Source organism: Tripterygium wilfordii, chromosome 19 (genome assembly GCF_013401445.1).
Source record: "Tripterygium wilfordii isolate XIE 37 chromosome 19, ASM1340144v1, whole genome shotgun sequence".
NCBI classification, from domain to species: domain Eukaryota; kingdom Viridiplantae; phylum Streptophyta; class Magnoliopsida; order Celastrales; family Celastraceae; genus Tripterygium; species Tripterygium wilfordii.
The window spans coordinates 1,887,603-1,910,638 of NC_052250.1; the positions used below are offsets into that span (position 1 = coordinate 1,887,603).

At 34.6% G+C, this 23,036-nt stretch overlaps 4 protein-coding genes across 4 annotated transcripts; all 4 read left to right on the forward strand.

Annotated features, from left to right (window-relative positions):
- Nucleotides 1-1,057, forward strand: LOC119986186 (TIR-only protein-like). Its single transcript, XM_038830744.1, has 2 exons — nucleotides 1-482; nucleotides 958-1,057. The coding sequence occupies exons 1-2, from the start codon at nucleotides 1-3 to the stop codon at nucleotides 1,055-1,057; spliced, it is 582 nt and encodes a 193-aa protein (XP_038686672.1).
- A 7,433-nt stretch (nucleotides 1,058-8,490) lies between these two features.
- Nucleotides 8,491-9,650, forward strand: LOC119986187 (TIR-only protein-like). The gene is made up of 2 exons (XM_038830745.1): nucleotides 8,491-8,972; nucleotides 9,551-9,650. Exons 1-2 carry the CDS (start codon nucleotides 8,491-8,493, stop codon nucleotides 9,648-9,650), a joined length of 582 nt encoding a protein of 193 aa, XP_038686673.1.
- Nucleotides 9,651-12,072: 2,422 nt separating this feature from the next.
- On the forward strand, nucleotides 12,073-13,860 carry LOC119986191 (TIR-only protein-like). The gene is made up of 3 exons (XM_038830751.1): nucleotides 12,073-12,554; nucleotides 13,031-13,114; nucleotides 13,794-13,860. Exons 1-3 carry the CDS (start codon nucleotides 12,073-12,075, stop codon nucleotides 13,858-13,860), a joined length of 633 nt encoding a protein of 210 aa, XP_038686679.1.
- Nucleotides 13,861-18,459: 4,599 nt separating this feature from the next.
- LOC119985429 (TIR-only protein-like) lies at nucleotides 18,460-19,540 on the forward strand. Its single transcript, XM_038829735.1, has 2 exons — nucleotides 18,460-18,941; nucleotides 19,441-19,540. The coding sequence occupies exons 1-2, from the start codon at nucleotides 18,460-18,462 to the stop codon at nucleotides 19,538-19,540; spliced, it is 582 nt and encodes a 193-aa protein (XP_038685663.1).
- Nucleotides 19,541-23,036: the final 3,496 nt, after the last annotated feature.

Genomic DNA, 23,036 nt, shown 5'->3' on the forward strand with positions numbered 1-23,036 from the left:
ATGAACCTCCAACGCCATTTACATAGACAAAAACACCATTTACATCTACAAAATCAATTAGTAAATCGCAACGTGAAGCCTTGTGATGTTTTCATAAATCATAGAGGTACCGACACAAAACGAACCCTAGTAACCTTGCTTTATGATCATCTTACTAGGTTCAACCTACGTCCTTTTTTGGACAACAAGAATATGAAACCAGGAGACAAGTTGTTCGATCACATCAATGGTGCAATAAAAAATTGTAAGCTTGGTGTTGCTGTGTTTTCACCAAATTATTGCGATTCATACTTCTGTCTCCATGAATTGGCTCTTTTTATGGAGTCTAAGAAGAAGGTGATTCCAATCTTTTGTGACATCAAGCCATCGGAGCTTCAAGTGGCTAAAAATGGAGTTTGTCCAGAGGAAGATGTGAAAAGGTTTAATCAAGCTCTTGAGGAGGCTAAGAACACAGTTGGACTTACCTTTGACTCCTTAAAAGGGTATGTAATCAAAATCTCTTCCTTCTCTCATTTTTTAATCACTAATGATAGGGACATGTGGAACCCACAAATTCACTTGGATCCTATGCATCCAACTCAACGGCTGGAATAACTGAGATATCAATTATTGATATGTTTATCATCTTCGTTGTTTAATCAAGTTTAAAAATGCTAACTTGCGTCATTTATACTTTATTTTGATAAGTAGCAAGGTGGGGGATTTAAATTTGGATACCCACCAAGTTGAGTATATGTCTTAACCACCTCGACTGAGTGGTTGTTGGTTGGGTTGATGACCTGAGTTTATAGTTGATCCAGCTATAAGGTGGGCATGTTGAACGGGGGAATTATCAGTTACACACAAAAAGAGTTTTAAGTAGAATATAATTTCTTTTCTTTCCCTAGCTATTCATTCGTTATTATTTATCAATAAAGGGTTCCTAATGTTGTTTTCGTTTTGTCTTTGTTTTTACAGGAATTGGTCCGAAGTTGTGAACAAGGCTTCAGACACTATCATCGGAAACTTAATCGAAATAGAGAACCGAGAAAGGATTCATCGACTAATCAAACACTAAACTTGCATGAATATATACATATTGCCACGCCCAGTATTGGATCTTTGGTCATTTAATTTGCATTTGCTTTTTTTTTTTTTCATAATTTTATTTGTACAAAAAAATAATTTAGGATTAATTCCCATTGTTAATTTGTTGTATACACAAATTGTTAATTAATTTCATTAATTGGTTCCGTGTAAAATAGAACGATATAGGGTTTGTGGCTTTGAATGCAAATAAACAAATGTAATAATATTTTGATTTCATTTCTTTTCTATAAAAAGAGATAATGAATGAAACTTGCATCTTAAATTTCTTTAAGACCCTAGAGAAACTAGAACATGATTGGGAATTGGGAATGCTACGAACCCATTGGGATAAATGACGCAGTCGAAAATGCAAGACTGAGACTAGACATATTTTTAAGTCTAAAACACAAAGAATTAGAATTTACCAGAAAGAGATGTGATTTCAAATATTTTTATAAATCGTTCAATGATATCCTTACCCTAAATAAATAAGAAACTAAATATTTAATAAACAATGAAACTAAAACAAAGGAAATCGCAAAATTAAGAAAGTATTCAAAAACGGTGAAAATACTACATTGAAAGCTTGAACACTGAAATTTGGCAAAAATAGAATGGTATTAATAGCAAAGCGATTAGTCTTAATGACCACGCCGAATCAAGTCACCCTGTCAAATTTTGCGCAATTCCAAGCTCGTGAATTTTCTATCCTACTAGACGATATTCTTGTAATAAACATGTCATACTCATGCTCCTCAATTGTAGGGCTGGACATGGTTCGAGTCGGTTGATTATCGGTTAATAATGCAACCAACCCAACCAGTTGACTTTGCAAGATTTTCTTAAACATGTCAAATTTATTACAAATATGACATACAATTTTTCAAGTTTATATTCAAAGGTCCAAATTTTTGTATCTTTTTTCATGTTCAATTTGATTTTTATTTGAGATAAAAAAAAATGATTGAACTCATAAACCCAATCAAAACACATCCCTGTTTTAAAAAAATAATAATAAAAATTGATACCCCAAATCTTAGAACAGAATCCCAAATCTTATAATGGGGTCCGCTGTAAACACATTAGAACAAAATCCCGCCTTCCAAATTAAGGTGGAAGTTTAGGGGCTCACTTGATGGTCATAATTGATGTGGGGACTTGGGATCAGGACAAATATTGGTGGTTGGGTTTGCTTCTGCTCATCACCATCCATTGACCATCATGCATGTGGCCCAAGAAAGCTATATCAGATATGTTCCCATGTAGTTTTTCCAACAACAGATCTTAAACCAGATTGACTCATAAACCAAAATCTTCACAACCCAAAAAAAAGAAAAAAAAAAATCAAACTCATAATCAAAGCTTTTGTTCCAAACAACTTAGCATCAGCTACATAAACTCAACCATGCAAAAAAATTAATAGACATGATAGAACAAGCTCTTTTCTGTTACTTCTCCTCAATAAAAATGAAAAGATCTTGAGTAAGGAAGATAAGTAGTAGCAGAAAGAACAGAAGAAGAATTTCCTCTTGTGATCTGGTAACCCAAAACTCTTGCCATCTCTGCTCCAACCCTCATACTCCTTTCAAACGCTCTCACCCTTGCATTTCCTACAATATCCAACGCAAAATTCTATTTGCACTACAATGAAGCAACACCACTACCATCCTGGATATGTACATTTACCTACTATTATCAGCTACAGTAAATCTAGCACTTGTCGTGTACATACAATAAACGCATTGTATTACAATAGTTACACAATAATTATGTCTCCCAGGACTAATGTAGGAATTATATATAAATAGTACTTTTCAATATTCAGTCAAATGTTTAAGATTTGGTTTTGACTCTTTTTTTTTCCCCTCAATTGAACTGATTCAATGCTACATTTCATTCAAATTATGAGATTTATTCTCGTCCACTAAAATCTAACTTCGATGTTCTTTCTAACGAAAGTGAGGAATTGATCAGTTTAGTTTGATTATGAAGTTTCCTCACAAACAAACATGTATGTGTACCTATATATATATGCAATAATTCTCACATACGCATCAATTATATGCACAAACTTTAAACACTTGTTTTTCAATCATAGATACAACTGGTTTGAAACCAAATGTGTGGTTCCCACTTTTGTTTTGCTTTATTACAATCATTGAATTTCAAATGCGTAAAGTTAATACGCATAATTAGTACGTATGTGAGAATTCTTCCTATATACATTGCATGTTCACTTCTAATGCAAGAAATGAACTATTATATATATTCCATTCAACAAGAGATATATAGGAGGCACATTCAACACATGTACGTAGACAACATTTACTTTGAAAATCAAAGTAGAGACAAAAGTTAGGCACATGTGGGTTTAATTACGTTCTACCGACAAAACATTCATGTACAAGACAAAACATTCATGTACAAGACAAAGCATCACGTAGCCGCAAATATGTCTCTTATAAATCATCTTTCAGTGAGGATAAGGCAAGGCAATGTGAAGAGAACATATGGATATATATATATACACACTTGTATCAGTATGAGTACATCATCATTTAACTCGGTTTAGAAGCTCACAAGTTAACTATGATCCCATGGAATCTAGCTTGGTATCTTGTCACTTAGCAACATGTATTAGGTTTGGGCGAGAGTGGGGTGATTCCAGTCTATCACCTCGGTTAGCTCGACAAAAATGGAATTTAGCGTAGATAGAGGACAAAGTTATGTTTTAGCGTCACACCCTGAATATGTATGGTTGGAGAGGGGTGGGGTGATTCATTATCTTATTACCTCCGTACAGTTTCTGAACTTAGCGCAATGCAGTGATTCCCTAACGTATCGCTCCGTCAAATATAGATATTCTTTGTCTAACGCAGTGCGATCAAGCCAAAAACTTAGCAGGTGCAAATGCATTGTCAACCACACCCAATATATACCTCATGAAGCTAAAAGAGTTTGATTGTTGCAAAGTAGGGATTGTATCAAAAAACTTGACCTAAAAGAATTTGATTGTTGCAAACTAGCTGTCAGACATTTGATGATGTGGCAATAAATATGATCATTAGATGAAATATACGGTGGAGATTTCAGCTCCCCCACCCTTTTTCACCACTATAAACTATTAATATAGTAGAGCAACCACATTTAATGTTGCTGTCAAAATGATTCTGAGTTGCCCTGCATGAACAATCCACCCCCTCCCCTTTCTTTGCTGCATGGTTGTGTTCTCTATGAGTCGGCTGGCAGGCGGCCACAATATAATGCCACATTAATGTTGCCATATTTCAGTACTTCAATCCGTGGTCCGTGTGCTCATATCAGCATATATATATATGTATATGTACACACATTTATATAAAAAAAAATGAAACTTGGAAGTCCATATTATTCCTCGAAACACCTCATCTTTTTCGGATAGGGATGAAGCTGAGAAGACGCAGATCGACCCTGCGAAAACCTATGCAAATTACAGCTTCTTCTCTGAACGTTTGATTAATCTTTGATGGAGTAAAGATATAGTCCAGTGATATAGTTATTTAGTACTCTTCAATACTTATAATAATAGGTTGTGATATATATCTCTACTATTTCCTTTCTGCATGGGGTTGCATGCATTTACTGGATATTATTAACTGAACTTAAGTTATTCTACTTTTGCTCCAGATTCTCTCTATCATGCTCAACCCAATTGATCTATTTCTTTTTTAGGTTTATAAGGATCTTTTGTTATCAATGCTAATTAATGGGAGTTCAAAGATCGTTTTCAGCTACGGAATCAAAAAAGATCTCTTGGCAGCAAAGGGTCTAGCTCGCAGGTCCATCACAAACAAGTATATATATATATACATTATAATAAGAAAATGCTCAGCTCCACGAGATTCATTGTGGACAGACAAACGAGGATAGCAGAAGGTGGTGGTGCAGCCAGGTTAAGAAGTTGCTTCGTTAGCAGTACGAGCTTATGGATGGAGCATATGCTTATTTTTTCGGTCGAGCGGACGAGATTACAGATAGTTCTCACCAACATGTAAGCAGTACTTTTTACATGGTTTTCTATTTGTTCCGTGTCTTCTTTTTTTTCATTCCCATGCATCATGATTTTTACAAATGATATTTAGCATTTTGTGACGTGATTTTTGTATGGGAAATCAATCAACTGGAAGAATCCATGGCCATTGGTGAGGAAGAAAGCACAGGGTTGTCTGAAGGTGTATTATCTATGTTGCAATCTCACAAGTACAAAATGCCATCAACAAAAGGAAGCATATCTTCAGAGAAACCAGAGTAAAAATTCATTTCCCTCAACACCCGTAAATGGAATTTTTTCTTGTCTATTAATTACTTGCTGTCCTGTACGTTGTAGGTGTGTGATATGTAAAATGGAATATAAACGAGGAGATACGTTAACTATTTTACCCTGCACACACCAGTATCATGAGACATGTATTAAAAATTGGTTACGAGAAAACAAGGTTAGTTTTTTGATATTTTTCGTGCTTTATCTTCAATTCCGATTAACCATTTTTACATGATCTCTCTGATCTGTTTTGTTTCTTTTGCAGAGTTGTTGCTTGTGCAGAACAGAGGTGACGCTCGGATATTAGTAGGCTTGCCGGGCGGAATAAACAGCTACTAGAAAAACTCTTCTTTTTTTTTTTAATGCTGTTCATAATTTATTAAAGGTTTCAGTACTGTGGAAATGAAAAATCAAAGAAAAGGCGTAAGAGCCAGAATGCTCTTGTTGATGAACATACAATATATATATATATACGGAGGCTCTGTATGCAAAAGGCCTGTGATTGCATTGGAGAAGCGCATTCCTGAGTCTACTGTTGAGGAAATATTGCTGCATGTCCCATTATTTAAGCTGGTTAGTATGGAAAATGGCTAGATATATTCACTTTTTATGGTGATTCGCTCTTCGAATGTGCTATCTGGCTTTTCTGATTCCTTTAATGTTTTGAAAGAATGGAAATTATGAAGCTGAGATAATACTTCGGTACTACTTATTTTAATGCAATGTGTTTGAGAGCTTATTCTACCAATCCAAGGATACTAAAAAAGAGGAGATAGCGGCACTGAAAACAAAGGTAGTTAACTGCAGAGGAGAGACACATTGTTGATTGATAATCATTGTTGGATAGATATGAGATGTCTTGTGTTCCATCTGTTGTCATGCAAGTGCTTGTGCATCTTTCCTGGCACTTCTCTTGGCTGGAGGTGGCAGTGATAACTTATTTGTAAATGTACTTATTATGGGCTTATGCTGGAAACAGAACCAAGTCTGCATCATGGCTAGAGTGATATCAACTTTGGGCCATATATGGGCCTAGCTCTAACCATTGAGAGAATTGAGTCAATTCAATTGAATGATTCAATTTGAATCCCAACATGAAAATGCAAATGCAATTGAGTGTGGAAGAGAAAACCCATGTGAGCATTTGTAACTCATGCATTTTCATGTGAACCCAAACCATAAGTAGAGTTGATATGAAGAATATTCACTACTCTTTTGTGGCAGCAGCATTGCTTACATACCGTTCTCTTCATTCCAATCGGTTTGCACAGATTGATTGAAGAGAGTGAATTAGCGCCGAGATCTCCGTTTTTTAGGGTTTACGATTTCGTCGAGATCTTTGATCAAGTGGATGATTCCATTCTTCGTCTTTCCTCCGGATCCAAATTGGACGGAGCAGAATGTCAATGGCAAAAGCGAAAATAGTAGTGATTTTTTTGACGCCGAAACATGAGCTCCGTATTTTTTTTAGGTGAACCTCCGTTTTTGAAAACTCCGGTAATTGTCAAAGTAGTTCCTAGGCGTTTCAACTGCGACCGAGAATTCGCACGGTCCATTTGAGACGGAACATGTATTCAAACACGCGAATACTTGAAAACGATGGTTAAAACGTAAATTGTTGCTTTTCAATGGTGATATACGGTCCCCAAACAGACCCCATGTCATGCACGAGAATGACCCTTGTATGGTTTTGACTCGGGCTTGGTTGGTTGGTTGTTTTATAAAACAATCGAATTATAGTTTAATTTAGAACCTTTTTTTATCGTGTACCGCACCATCGGATCGAGGAAAGAGAGCAAGAATTCATGAGATAATTAAAAAAGGGGGGCATTTACAAGAAATAACAGGATCAAGATTGTTAGATTGTTCACATCAGCAATGCTAGACGTCCCAGTAACTGATATCCCAGTGATCCCAGTTGCTTGAGGATATTGTCAGATTGTTCACATTCATCCAAAACATGTAGATTAGTAAAAGACTAAGTGCATTTGTCATGCCAAATCCTATATTGTCCCGTAATAATTAATTAAATTGAACATTACTACTACTTAATTTAATTTATTTCTAGTTTTGTCACAAAACATATTTTGTACTTTTTTTTAAAATTTTTTTTAGAACTAATTATATGCTCAGGATATGCTCTTCTTGCACCGTCAAAGTACGTTTATGTACTTTACTACTTTTCAATATTCAGTCAAATGTTTAAGATTTGGTTTTGACTTTATTTTTCCCCTCAATTGGACTAATTCAATGCTACATTTCATTCAAGTGATGAGATTTATTCTCCGCGACTAAAATCTAACTTCGACGTTCTTTCTAACGAAAGGGAGGAATTGATGAGTTTAATTTGATTATGAAGTTTCTTCACACACAAACAAGTATGTGTGTATATATATATAGACAATAATTCTCACATACGAATCAATTATACACACAAACTTTAAATATTTGTTTTCAATCATAGATACAATCGGTCTGACATCAAATGCGTGGTTTTCATTTTTGTTTTCTTTTATTATAATTATTAGATTTCAATTGTGTAAAATTAATACGCATAATTGGTGCGTAAGTGAAAATTCTTCGTATATACATTGCATGTTCACTTGTAATCCAAGAAATTAACTATTATATATATTCCATTCAACACATGTAGACAACATTTACTTTGAAAATAAAAGTAGAGACAGCAGTTAGGCACATGTGGGTTTAATTATGTTATACACACAAAACATTCATGTACACGTGGACAATGTTGTGGAAAAAAATAGATCTTTGTCGTCCATGCTTTGTGACTTCAATGCTTGTTTCTATTAAAATAATTTTTTTTTTCTTGGCTTTGAAAACATGAAACGTTTTTGAAGGATTAACAAATGTAAATTCAACACATAAGTAAATTTCCATCAAGACGTGGAGAAAAGGAAAGGAAAGTCAAATTCAAACCATATATCTATATAAAGAGAATCAACAATCCCTTCTAAAGTACATTTTCTTTTGCCAAAAACAAAAGGAAAAACAACCAGTATCAATAAAGTTGAATCGAATTATTCTTACATCCATCCTTCTCCAAACCTTGCAAGAGCACGCCATTTATTAAGATGCAATATCCTACCACTTCTTTAATCATGAACCTCCAACGCCATTTACATCGGCAAAAACACCATTTACATCTGCAAAATCAATTAGTAAATCGTAAAGTGAAGCCTTGTGATGTTTTCATAAATCATAGAGGTACCGACACGAAACGAACCCTAGTAACCTTGCTTTATGATCATCTTACTAGGTTCAACCTACGTCCTTTTTTGGACAACAAGAATATGAAACCAGGAGACAAGTTGTTCGATCACATCAATGGTGCAATCAAAAGTTGTAAGCTTGGTGTTGCTGTGTTTTCACCAAACTACTGCAATTCATACTTCTGTCTCCATGAATTGGCTCTTTTTATGGAGACTAAGAAGAAGGTGATTCCAATCTTCTGTGACATCAAGCCATCGAAGCTTCGAGTGGCTAACAATGGAGTTTGTCCTGAGGAAGATGTGTTGAGGTTTAATCAAGCTCTTGAGGAGGCTAAGAACACAGTTGGACTTACCTTTGACTCCTCAAAAGGGTACGTAATCAAAATCTCTTCCTTCTCTCATTTCTTAATCACTAATGATAGGAACATGTGGAACCCCCAAATTCACTTGGATCCTATGCATCTAACTCAGTAGCTGGAATAACTGAGATATCAATGATTGATATGCTTATCATCTTCGTTGTTTAATCAAGTTTAAAAATCCCGACTTGTGTCATTTATACTCTATTTTGATAAGTAGCGGGGTGGGGATTTAAATTTGGATACCCACTAAGTTGAGTATATGCCTTAACCACCTCGACTGAGTGGTTGTTGGTTGGTTCATTTATACCCCTTAATTACCACCTAGCTACATATATAAACACATTAAATATATAAATAATCTTGAAATAATGAGTCTCTCCTATCGTTAGCGTGGAATGTGCTGGGTTGATGATCCGAGTTTATAGTTGACACACCTATAAGGTGGGCATGTTGAACTGGGGAATTATCGGTTACACACAAAAAGAGTTTTAAGTAGAATATAATTTCTTTTCTTTTCCTAGCTCTTCGTTATTATTTATAAATAAAGGGTTCCTAATGTTGTTTTCGTTTTGTCTTTGTTTTTACAGGAATTGGTCGGAAGTTGTGAACAATGCTTCAGACACTATCATCAGAAACTTAATTGAAATAGAGAACCGAGAAAGGATTCATCGACTAATCAAACGCTAAACTTGCATGAATATATACTTATTGCCACGCCCAGTATTGGATCTTCGGTCATTTAATTTGCTTTTTTTTTGTCATAATTTTTTTTGTTCGAAAAATTAATTTAGGACTAATTCCCATTGTTAATTTGTTGTATACACAAATTGTTAATTAATTTCATTAATTGGTTCCTTGTAAAATAGAACAATATAGGGTTTGTGGCTTTGAATGCAAATAAACAAATGTAATAATATTTTGATTTCATTTCTTTTCTGTAAAAAGAGATACTGAATGAAACATGCATCTTAAATTTTCTTTAAGACCCCAGAGAAACTAGAACATGATTGGGATTTGGGAATGCTACCAACCCATTGGGATAAATGACGCAGTCGATAATGCAAGACTGAGACTAAGCATACGTTTAAGTCTAAAACACAAGGAACTGGAATTTACCAGAAAGAGATGCGATTTCAAATATTTTTATAAATCGCTCAATGATCTCCTAGGAGGTTATAACCCTAAATAAATAAGAAACTAAATATTTAGTAAACAATGAAACTAAAACAAAGGAAATCGCAAAATTAAGAAAGAATTCAAAAAACGTTAAAAATACTACATTGAAAGCTTCAACACTGGAATTTGACTAAAATAGAATGGTACTAATAACAAAGTAATTAGTCTTAAAGACCACGCCGAATTGAGTGACCCTGTCAAATTTTGCGCAATTCTAAGCTCATTAATCTTCTATCCTACTAGACGATATTCTTGTAATAAACATGTCATGCTCATGGTCATAATTGATGTGGGGACTGGGAATCAGGACAAATATTGGTGGGTTTGCTTCTGCTCATCACCATACATTGACCCTCATGGATGTGGTCCAAGAAAGCTATATCACATCATGTCTTTTCTGTTACTTCTCCTCAATAAAAATGAAAAGATCTTGAGTAAGGAAGATAAGTAACAGCAGAAAGAACAGAAGAAGAATTGCCTTCTGTGATCTGGTAACCCAAAACTCTTGTCATCTCTGCTGCATGCCTCAACGTCACTGGCCTCAGATAAACTGCCCATAGACTCGCCATTGCCATCACTAACTCTGCTCAAAACCCTCATACTCCTTTCAAACGCTCTCACCCTTGCATTTCCTACAATATCCAATGCAAAATTCTATTTGCACTACAATGAAGCAACACCACTACCATCCTGGATATGTACATTTACCAGTAGTTAACTACCATTCTCAGCTATCTCAGCTACACTACATCCAGCACTTGTCGTGTACATACAATAAACGCATTGTATTACATAGTTACACATTAGTTATGTCTCCAGAACTATTGTGGGAATTATATATAAATAGTACTTTTCAATATTCAGTCAAATGTTTAAGATTTGGTTTTGACTCTTTTTTTTCCCCTCAATTGAACTAATTCAATGCTACATTTCATTCAAATTATGAGATTTATTCTCTGCGACTAAAATCTAACTTCGATGTTCTTTCTAACGAAAGAGAGGAATTGATCAATTTAATTTGATTATGAAGTTTCCTCACACACAAACATGTATGTGTATGTATACATATATATGCAATAATTTTCACATACGCATCAATTATACGCACAAACTTTAAACTTTTGTCTTTAATCATAGAGACAGCCGGTCTGACACCAAATGTGTGATTCCCACTTTTGTTTTGCTTTATTACAATCATTGAATTTCAAGTGCATAAAATTAGTATGCATAGTTAGTCCGTATGCGAGAATTCTTCATATATACATTGCATGTTCACTTGTAATGTAATTATATATATATATATATTCCATTCAACATGAGATATATAGGAGGCACATTCAACACGTGTAGACAACATTTACTTTGAAAATCAAAGTAGAGACAAAAGTTAGGCACATGTGGGTTTAATTATGTTCTGCAGACAGAACATTCATGTACAAGACAAAACATTCATGTATACGTGGACAATGTTGTTGAAAAAATAAAAAATGTTAGGGATTCCAATAAAAAATATTACAGTTATCTCAGTAATGAATCTTGTCCCTTAATTGATGTAAATATAGGGGCCCATAAAACGTTGTGATTAAATCAGAGAGTGACACGTCCACTATTAGGATGACTGTGATGTTTTTTATTGGGATCCCTATCACTTTTAGGGAAAAAAAAATAGACCTTTGTCGTCCATGCTTTGTGACTTCAATGTCTGTTTCTATTTTTTTTTTCCGGGCTTTGAAAACATCAAACGTTTTTGAAGGATTAACAAAATGTAAATTCAACACATAAAGTAAATTTCCATCAAGACGTGGAGAAAAGGAAAGGAAAGTGATATTCAAACCATCTATATAAAGAGAATCAACAATCCCTTCTTACATCCATCCTTCCCCAGACCAGCACGCCATTTATTAAGATGCAATATCGTACCACTTCTTCGATCATGAACCTCCAACGCCATTTACATCGACAAAAACATCATTTACATCTGCAAAATCAATTAGTAAATCGCAAAGTGAAGCCTTGTGATGTTTTCATAAATCATAGAGGTACCGACACGAAACGAACCCTAGTTACCTTGCTTTATGATCATCTTACTAGGTTCAACCTACGTCCTTTTTTGGACAACAAGGATATGAAACCAGGAGACAAGTTGTTCGATCACATCAATGGTGCAATCAAAAATTGTAAGCTTGGTGTTGCTGTGTTTTCACCAAATTATTGCAATTCATACTTCTGTCTCCATGAATTGGCTCTTTTTATGGAGTCTAAGAAGAAGGTGATTCCAATCTTTTGTGACATCAAGCCATCGGAGCTTCGGGTGGCTAACAATGGAGTTTGTCCGGGGGAAGATGTGTTGAGGTTTAATCAAGCTCTTGAGGAGGCTAAGAACACAGTTGGACTTACCTTTGACTCCTTAAAAGGGTATGTAATCAAAATCTCTTCCTTCTCTCATTTTTTTAATCACTAATGATAGGGACATGTGTAACCCACAAATTCACTTGGATCCTATGCATCCAACTCAACAGCTGGAATAACTGAGATATCAATGATTGATATGTTTATCATCTTCGTTGTTTAATCAAGTTTAAAAATCCTGACTTGCGTCATTTATACTTTATTTTGATAAGTAGCAAGGTGGGGGATTTAAATTTGGATACCCACCAAGTTGAGTATATGTCTTAACCACCTTGACTGAGTGGTTGTTGGTTGGGTTGATGACCCGAGTTTATAGTTGATCCAGCTATAAGGTGGGCATGTTGAACGGGGGAATTATCAGTTACACACAAAAAGAGTTTTAAGTAGAATATAATTTCTTTTCTTTCCCTAGCTATTCATTCGTTATTATTTATCAATAAAGGGTTCCTAATGTTGTTTTCGTTTTGTCTTTGTTTTTACAGGAATTGGTCCGAAGTTGTGAACAAGGCTTCAGACACTATCATCGGAAACTTAATCGAAATAGAGAACCGAGAAAGGATTCATCGACTAATCAAACACTAAACTTGCATGAATATATACATATTGCCACGCCCAGTATTGGATCTTTGGTCATTTAATTTGCTTGTTTTTTTGTCATAATTTTATTCGTTCAAAAAAATAATTTAGGACTAATTCCCATTGTTAATTTGTTGTATACACAAATTGTTAATTAATTTCATTAATTGGTTCCTTGTAAAATAGAACAATATAGGGTTTGTGGCATTGAATGCAAATAAACAAATGTAATAATATTTTGATTTCATTTCTTTTCTGTAAAAAGAGATACTGAATGAAACATGCATCTTAAATTTCTTTAAGACCCCAGAGAAACTAGAACATGATTGGGATTTGGGAATGCTACGAGCCCATTGGGATAAATGACGCAGTCGAAAACGCAACACTGAGACTAAACATACGTTTAAGTCTAAAACACAAGGAACTGGAATTTACCATAAAGAGATGCGATTTCAAATACTTTTATAAATCGTTCAATGATCTCTTAGGAGGTTATAACTCTAAATAAATAAGAAACTGAATATTTAGTAAACAATGAAACTAAAACATAGGAAATCGCAAAATTAAGAAAGTATCAAAAAGGGTAAAAATACTACATTGAAAGCTTCAACATTGGAATTTGGTCAAAATAGAATGGTACTAATAACAAAGCGATAAGTCTTAATGACCACGCCGAATCGAGTTACCCTGTCAAATTTTGCGCAATTCCAAGCTCGTGAATTTTCTATCTTACTAGACGATATTCTTGTAATAAACATGTCATGCTCATGGTCATAATTGATGTGGGGACTGGGGATCAGGACAAATATTGGTGGGTTTGCTTCTGCTCATCACCACACATTGACCCTCATGGATGTGGCCCAAGAAAGCTAAATCAGATATGTTCCCTTGTAGTTTTTCCAACAACAGATCTTAAACCAGATTGACTCATAAACCAAAATCGTCACCACCCAAGAAAAAGAAAAAAAAATCAAACTCATAATCAAAGCTTTTGTTCGAAACAACTTAGGATCAGCTACATAAACTCAACTATGCAAAAAAACTAGACATGATAGAACAAGCTCTTGCCATCTCTGTTGCATGCCTCAACATCACTGGCCTCAGATAAACTGCCCATAGACCCGCCATTGCCATCACTATCTCTGCTCAAAACCCTCATACTCCTTTCAAATGCTCTCACCCTTGCATTTCCTACAATATCCAATGCAAAATTCTATTTGCACTACAATGAAGCAACACCACTACCTGATGGATCGTACTTAACACAAGAGGGGGGTGAATTGTGTTCCCAAATTCCGATAGGAATCTCTTTTTATAATTTAAAAGGAAATCAATGTCAATTAACAATTAGCACACAAATTTGAACTCTAATGATTATCCTAATCAACATTCATTTCAATGCAAGATGTGATACAATATGGTGAATGATCAATTATCAAATAATCAAGGAATTGCAAAAACAGATTTTTTCAAACAACACATTGCACACAGATTTTACAACTCAAATTTCACCTAGCAAATCGAGTCAGAATTCAATGAAATTTGGTATGCAGTATCACAACACCCTAATGAATACTATATCAAAAATTCAGATTAAAATTCAAAGTTTAGCTATGTGAAGAGTGCACGGACAGACTAGTGGTTCAGAAAATTCTGCAATCAAAACACTTAATCAATCAACAAGCAAGCAATGCAATCAAGAAAGTCCACACAGCAATTTATAGTAGTTCGGAGACTCTTCTCCTACATCTACTACCTAGGTTCACCAACCTAGGATTTTCCAACCTCCACTAAGGATGTGGTTTTCTCAAGAGCTCCACAAAACTCACAAGGGTTTTTAGGTCACCCTTAAAACTGAAGATTTCAAGACAATCTTCAAACTTTACAACCAAGGGTTTCAAGCACTCCCTTAAACTCAACCTCAACAAGGTTTTTGCCCAATGAAGGGACTTTTACAAGTGTTCGGTATAAATGGTTCACTCAAGGTTTGCACTAAACAAATAGGGTTGAGGAACACTCAAGAATCACAATATCACCTCACGGGTTGGATAGAAAATGAAGAATAATGAGGATTTTCGAATCTGAAAAATAAGAAGCCAAATGAGAAGCACTCCCTCTTTGCAAAAGCAAAATAGTGAGGAAGCCTTTAGAGTGGCTTGGGTAGAAGCTTGGATTCAATGGCACAAACTAGCTTGAAAGTTTTGAGAGCAAGAATTTCTTCAATGTAATTTTGGCTTCTCCAAGTTGGAATGAGGAAGAACCCCTCTTTATAATTTACCAAGCTCTTGTGATTTCCACCATTGGATCTTTTTCTATCTTCAAATCTCGACCTTCAATTACATGTGCAAATCTTGGCCATTGAATGAATAGATCATTAAATCTTGACCTTACAATATGTAGCCGTTGCACTTGCATTATTTTCCAAGTCTAGCTTTCCAAGATTTGAGTTGTCATGTGCACTTGCAGCCATCTTTGACAATTTGATCAAACTTGCACCAAATCTTGACCTTGGTATCTCCAACAATTTTGTCATCTTTGACCATTTGATCAAACTTACACCAAATCTTGGCCTTGGTATCTCCAATGATTTCCTACAAAATGTGTAGCAACTTGCAACAATCTTTGACTCCAAAAATCAAGTAAGATCTTATTTTAAGTCAAAAATTGCAAGCAAGAATATGGTCTTATGCACAACCATTGGATTCACCTTTTAAATGGTCATCTTAACCCTTCAAGTCTTGTTGTAATCTGATCCATTCATAATTCAAAACAATTCAATCTCAGCCATAGATTAGTGTACCGTTGGAGCTTGTAGTCTTCAAGAATATCTTCATAATCTAAGTCTTGTCTAGTTGCAAAATATACTTTCTCATCTCTTACAAATTTCAACCATTGCATTTGTCCTTTAGCTTCATCAATTGTCTTCTCACAAAAATATGATCATTGACCTCAATAAAGGAAGCATGTGCAAGATCTTGTTTGATGAAGACAAGAGATCCTTCAAGTGACCAAACATGTCCCTCCAATCTTGACTTCAAACTCTGAATTGGCAGCACCAATATATCCATATTATACAGCCCTAAGGCTAGTTCCAATCATCAATCAAAATGCCTTAGTGGAAGGTTGATGAACATAGGTTTTTCTTGGTTTTCTAGAGATCCAAGCTCATACTTGAAAACCGGACTTCAATTCACTTGAGCAAACTGAATTCTGAGTGATATAACATCCTCATGATGATTAACCTACAAGGAAATAGGAGGTAGAACTCCTCAATTGTATGTAAGCTCAAAGAGCTTCATATGGAGCGCATAGGTTAATTACATTAGAAAAATAACCCAGAAAATTTGTATTACTGCATGATAAATCATTTTATATATATTAGAATGTCCACATAAAATTTCATAACAATCGGAAATCGTTTGGTCACTCAACCAAGCAAATAAGTCACTAATAGTGAAACCGATAAATTCTAAGTGTAAATTCAATGTTATTTTGCAAACTCACTGTAAATGACATTTTCTCTTGAACTTTACTAAGTCAAATATGTTCATAGTGATGAAACTAATATGCACACGAAATTTCATTTAATTCGGAGTTCATTTGGTTCACCACGTTCACAAAGAACACATATGCACAAAATTAGGTAAAACCTAGTTTTGGCGGAATTTAAGCATATGACCAAATATATATGTGATGCACTTAATTTATCATGATTATAGTCCTAGAACATATATTAGACCTTTATGTGCATTGGTTCAAGTTTCAAGTCATTTGACCTAAGTTGGTTAAGATAAATTATGATCATTAGAAGATTAATGCCCTAACTTAGTCCATGTATGTTTGTTTTCAAAACTGAATTTCCAGCACTATCTCAAAAATATATAGATATCAAATTCACATAGAGATATGCATAAGCCTTCATTTAAGTGTATATGCACAATTAAGATATTAAACAATTAACCAAATAACCATTTAAGCATGTTTTCTAGCATTTTAGTATATGTTCAAGTCAAGCATGCTCACACACATTTTAGTATACAATCATACACAATCATCAAAAACACAATGTTGACTAGACACTAAGTCTTGGTCCAACACTACCATCCTGGATATGTACATTTACCAGTAGTTAACTACCATTCTCAGTTACACTAAATCTACCACTTGTCGTGTACATACAATAGACGCATTGTATTACATAGTTACACAATAGTTATGTCTCCCATGACTATTGTGGGAATCACATATAAATAGTACTTTTCAATATTCAGTCAAATGTCTAAGATTTGGTTTTGACTCCTTTTTTTTCCCCCCTCAATTGAACTAATTCAATGCTACATTTCATTCAAATTATGAGATTGATTCTCGGCGACTAAAATCTAACTTCGATGTTCTTTCTAACGAAAGAGAGGAATTGATCAGTTTAATTTGATTATGAAGTTTCCTCACACACAAACATGTATGTGTATGTATATATATATGCAATAATTCTCACATACGCATCAATTATACGCACAAACTTTAAACACTTGTTGTTTAATCATAGATACAGCCGGTTTGACACCAAATGTGTGGTTCCCACTTTTGTTTTGCTTTATTACAATTATTGGATTTTAAGTGCATAAAGTTAGTATGCATAATTAGTGTGTATGTGAGAATTCTTCCTATATACATTGCATGCAAGAAATTAACTACTATATATATATATATATATATATTCCATTCAACATGAGATATATAGGCACATTCAACACATGTAGACAACATTTACTTTGAAAATCAAAGTAGAGACAACAGTTAGGCACATGTGGGTTTAATTATGTTCTACAGACAAAACATTCATGTATACGTGGACAATGCTGTTGAAAAAATAAAAAATGTTAGGGATCCCAATAAAAAACATTACAGTTATCACAGTAATGGATATTGTCCCTCAATTGATGTAAGTATAGTGGCCTACAAAACCTTGTGATTAAATAAGAGAGACACATACACTATTGGGATAACTGAGACGTTTTTTACTGATATCCCTATCACTTTTGGAAGAAAACAAAAGATCTTTGTCGTCCATGCTTTGTGACTTCAATGTTTTTGTTTCTATTAAAATATATTCTTTTCTGGGCTTTGAAAACATGAAACGTCTTTGAAGGATTAACAAAATGTAAATTCAACACATAAGTAAATTTCCATCAAGACGTGGTGAAAAGGAAAGGAAAGTGAAATTCAAACCATCTATATAAAGAGAATCAACAATCCCTTCTTACATCCATCCTTCCCCAGACCCTACAAGAGCACGCCATTTATTAAGATGCAATATCGTACCACTTCTTCGATCATGAACCTCCAACACCAGTTACATCAGCAAAAACACCATTTACATCTGCGAAATCAATTAGTAAATCGCAAAGCGAAGTCTTGTGATGTTTTCATAAATCATAGAGGTACCGACACAAAACGAACCCTAGTAACCTTGCTTTACGATCATCTTACTAGGTTCAACCTACGTCCTTTTTTGGACAACAAGAATATGAAACCAGGAGACAAGTTGTTCGATCACATCAATGGTGCAATCAAAAGTTGTAAGCTTGGTGTTGCTGTGTTTTCACCAAACTACTGCAATTCATACTTCTGTCTCCATGAATTGGCTCTTTTTATGGAGTCTAAGAAGAAGGTGATTCCAATCTTTTGTGACATCAAGCCATCGGAGCTTCGAGTGACTAACAATGGAGTTTGTCCAGAGGAAGATGTGTTGAGGTTTAATCAAGCTCTTGAGGAGGCTAAGAACACAGTTGGACTTACCTTTGACTCCTTAAAAGGGTACGTAATCAAAATCTCTTCCTTCTCTCATTTTTTAATCACTAATGATAGGGACATGTGCAACCCACAAATTCACTTGGATCTTATGCATCCAACTCAATAGCTGAAATAATTGAGATATCAATTATTGATATGTTTATCATCTTCGTTGTTTAATGAAGTTTAAAAATCCCGACTTGGGTCATTTATACTTTATTTTGATAAGTAAGCAGGGTGGGGGATTTAAATTTGGATACCCACCAAGTTGAGTATATGCCTTAACCACCTCGACTGAGTGGTTGTTGGCTGGCTCGTTAGCGTGGAACGTGCTGGGTTGATGACCCGAGTTTATAGTTGATCCAGCTATAAGGTGGGCATACATGTTGAACGGGGGAATTATCGGTTACACACAAAAAGAGTTTTAAGTATAATATAATTTCTTTTCTTTCCCTAGCTCCTCGTTATTATTTATCAATAAAGGGTTCCTAATGTTGTTTTCGTTTTGTCTTTGTTTTTACAGGAATTGGTCGGAAGTTGTGAACAAGGCTTCAGACACGATCATCAGAAACTTAATTGAAATAGAGAACCGAGAAAGGATTCATCCACTAATCAAACACTAAACTTGCATGAATATATACATTTTGCATGCCACGCCCAATATTGGATATTTGGTCATTTAATTTGCATTTGCTTTTTTTTTCATAATTTTATTTGTTCAAAAAAATAATTTAGGATTAATTCCCATTGTTAATTTGTTTGTATACACAAATTGTTAATTAATTTCGTTAATTGGTTCCTTGTAAAATAGAACAATATAGGGTTTGTGGCTTTGAATGCAAATAAACAAATGTAATAATATTTTGATTTCATTTATTTTCTACAAAAAGAGATACTGAAGGAAACATGCATCTTAAATTTCTTCAAGACCCTAGAGAAACTAGAACATGATTGGGATTTGGGAATACTACCAACGCAATGGGATAAATGACGAAGTCGAAAATGTAAGATTGAGACTAAACATACGTTTAAGTCTAAAACACAAGGAACTAGAATTTACGAGAAAGAGATACAATTTCAAATATTTTATATATCGTTCAATGATCTCTTTACCCTAAATAAATAAGAAACTGAATATTTAGTAAACAATGAAACTAAAACAAAGGAAATCGCAAAATTAAGAAAGTATTCAAAAAGGGTAAATATACTACATTGAAAGCTTAAACATTGGAATTTGGCCAAAATAGAATGGTACTAATAGCAAAACAATTAGTCTTAACAACCACGCTAAATCGAGTCACCCTGTCAAATTTTGTGCAATTCCAAGCTCGTGAATTTTTTATCCTACTAGACGATATTCTTGTAATAAACATGTCATACTCATGCTCCTCAATTGTAGGGTTGGACATGGTTCGAGTCGGTTGATTATCGGTCAATAATGCAACCAACCCGACCAACTGACTTTGCAATATTTTCTTAAACATGTCAAATTTATTACAAATATGACATATAATGTTTCAAGTTTATATTCAACGGTTCAAATTTTTGTATCTTTTTTCATGTTCAATTTGATTTTTATTTGGAATAAAAAAAAATGATTGAACTCATAAACCCGATCAAAACACATTAGAACAGAACCCCAAATCTTAGAACAGAATCCCAAATCTTACAATGGGGTCCGCTGTAAACACATTAGAACAAAATCCCGCCTTCCAAATTAAGGTGGAAGTTTAGGATCTCACGTGATGGTCATAATTGATGTGGGGACTGGGATGAGGACAAATATTGGTGGGTTTGCTTCTGCTCATCACCATACATTGAGCCTTGATGTGTCAAATATATACATACATTTACACATCCTTTACACATAAGTTCATCCCATTTTGAGTTGATTAAGAGTTGATATTGTCTAAGAAAACTATATTTGCATATTGTAGGTGCCAAGGCAAAAAAGGGAGGAAAAGAGTGTAAAATGAAGATTTGGACTCCAGAACTGATTTCCGATCGATTGTAGCCATTCCCGATCGATCGGACCTACCAAAACACTAAAAAACTCATGGAGGCAGATTGTATTTCCGATCGATCGGAACAGTGTCCGATCGATCGGAGGTACTATTCACAGCACGCGCAGTTTCGCGAAAAAGTTCCGAATTCACTTGTTTTTGAGCCAAAACGGCCCCAACTTGTTTTGAAAACGACATAAGAGTTTGAGGACGTATAAAAGGGCATAAAATAGGGTTTTGGGGGAGTTCTTGGAGGGTTTTTCATTCTACCACCATTGGAGAGTTTGGAGCCACCATTGAAGCTTGGAGAAGAAGAGTTTCTACAAGGGGGTTTTCTCTCTCATTTTATATCCTAGTTTCTATGGTTGATTTCCTTTGTTTAATGATGTATTTTGCTTCCATGAGTGGCTAGATTTCTTACTAGGGACTTAATGTAACCAAACCTTGAAGATTCAATAAACTTGGTTTCCTTATTTCTTGATTTCTCTCTCTCTCTTGATTGTCTATGGGTGTGATTAATGCTTTTGAATGTTTGGCCATCATTTAATTGATTTGTTGCCTAGATTGAGACCAGAAGGAGATATCTAGGGTTTGCCTCAAGCCATAGATGACATAGGGTGCATGAACCATAGGAATATAGGTTTGTGACTTATGCAATTGCTAAATGATTTCCATTGTTCTTAATGGGTTTTTGATATATTAATCCGATTGTTAGGAATAACAGCGATTTATGTTGAAAATACGTTTGATGTATCTAAGAATAGAACATTGAATAGGTTGGGAAATCGATTGTCATTATAGAGAGAGGAATTAATGATTAAGGGACCAAGGGAATTGAATTGGAGAGGTGAGGTGACGTTAAGTACCCTAGTGCTTTCCATCCTTGATTTCACACTTGTGTTTGATTTGTCTTTGTTTTTTTTAATTAGTTTAGTTAAAAATCAAAACAAACCGCAAAACATTTCCCCAATTTGCATAGTTGTTACTAGTTTGACATTGATTTCTATTGCCAACACATCCCTAGTGGAAACGATAATTTACTCACCTCTTTATTACTTGTGCGATTTGTGCGCTTGCAATTAAATCCATATCAACCCTCATGGATGTGACCCAAGAAAGTTCATTGCTATACCGTCATTTGCTCTCTTCATTTGCTCTCTTATACTCAATGGACGAGGTAGTAGTAGATCCAGCCATTACTATCAAAGCTATTGGACATCAATGGTATCGGACTTATGAGTATTCAGACTATAACAGTTCCGATGAAGAGTCACTCACTTTTGACAGTTATACGATTCCAGAAGATGATCTAGAATTGGGTCAATCACGTTTATTAGAAGTGGACAATAGAAAGCTATATCAGATATGTTCCCATGTAGTTTTTCCAACAACAGATCTTAAACCAGATTGACTCATAAACCAAAATCTTCACAACCCAAAAAAAAGAAAAAAAAAATCAAACTCATAATCAAAGCTTTTGTTCCAAACAACTTAGGATCAAACGCTCTCACCCTTGCATTTCCTACAATATCCAATGCAAAATTCTATTTGCACTACAATGAAGCAACACCACTACCATCTTGGCTATGTACATTTACCAGTAGTTAACTACTAATCTCAGCTACAGTACATCCAGCACTTGTCGTGTACATACAATAAACGCATTGTATTACATAGTTACACAATAGTTATGTCTCCCATGACTATTGTGGGAATTATATATAAATAGTACTTTTCAATATTCAGTTAAATGTTTAAGATTTGGTTTTGACTCTTTTTTTTTTTTTTCCCTCAATTGAACTAATTCAATGCTACATTTCATTCAAATTATGAGATTGATTCTCGGCGACTAAAATCTAACTTCGATGTTCTTTCTAACGAAAGAGAGGAATTGATCAGTTTAATTTGATTATGAAGTTTCAATTCCTCACACACAAACATGTATGTGTATATAAAGATATATAGGCACATTCAACACATGTAGACAACATTTACTTTGAAAATCAAAGTAGAGACAACAGTTAGGCACATGTGAGTTTAATTATGTTCTACAGACAAAACATTCATGTACAAGACAAAACATTCACGTATACGTGGACAATGCTGTTGAAAAAAT

Bases quoted from the DNA above. Each gene is read 5' to 3' on its own strand.
- LOC119986186 (XM_038830744.1), top strand. From the start codon at position 1: ATGAACCTCCAACGCCATTTACATAGACAAAAACACCATTTACATCTA. The intron at 483-957 runs GTATGTAATCAA...TTGTTTTTACAG, and splicing joins ACCTTTGACTCCTTAAAAGG to GAATTGGTCCGAAGTTGTGA.
- LOC119986187 (XM_038830745.1), top strand. From the start codon at position 8,491: ATGAACCTCCAACGCCATTTACATCGGCAAAAACACCATTTACATCTG. The intron at 8,973-9,550 runs GTACGTAATCAA...TTGTTTTTACAG, and splicing joins ACCTTTGACTCCTCAAAAGG to GAATTGGTCGGAAGTTGTGA.
- LOC119986191 (XM_038830751.1), top strand. From the start codon at position 12,073: ATGAACCTCCAACGCCATTTACATCGACAAAAACATCATTTACATCTG. The intron at 12,555-13,030 runs GTATGTAATCAA...TTGTTTTTACAG, and splicing joins ACCTTTGACTCCTTAAAAGG to GAATTGGTCCGAAGTTGTGA. The intron at 13,115-13,793 runs ACTAATCAAACA...GTCTTAATGACC, and splicing joins AACCGAGAAAGGATTCATCG to ACGCCGAATCGAGTTACCCT.
- LOC119985429 (XM_038829735.1), top strand. From the start codon at position 18,460: ATGAACCTCCAACACCAGTTACATCAGCAAAAACACCATTTACATCTG. The intron at 18,942-19,440 runs GTACGTAATCAA...TTGTTTTTACAG, and splicing joins ACCTTTGACTCCTTAAAAGG to GAATTGGTCGGAAGTTGTGA.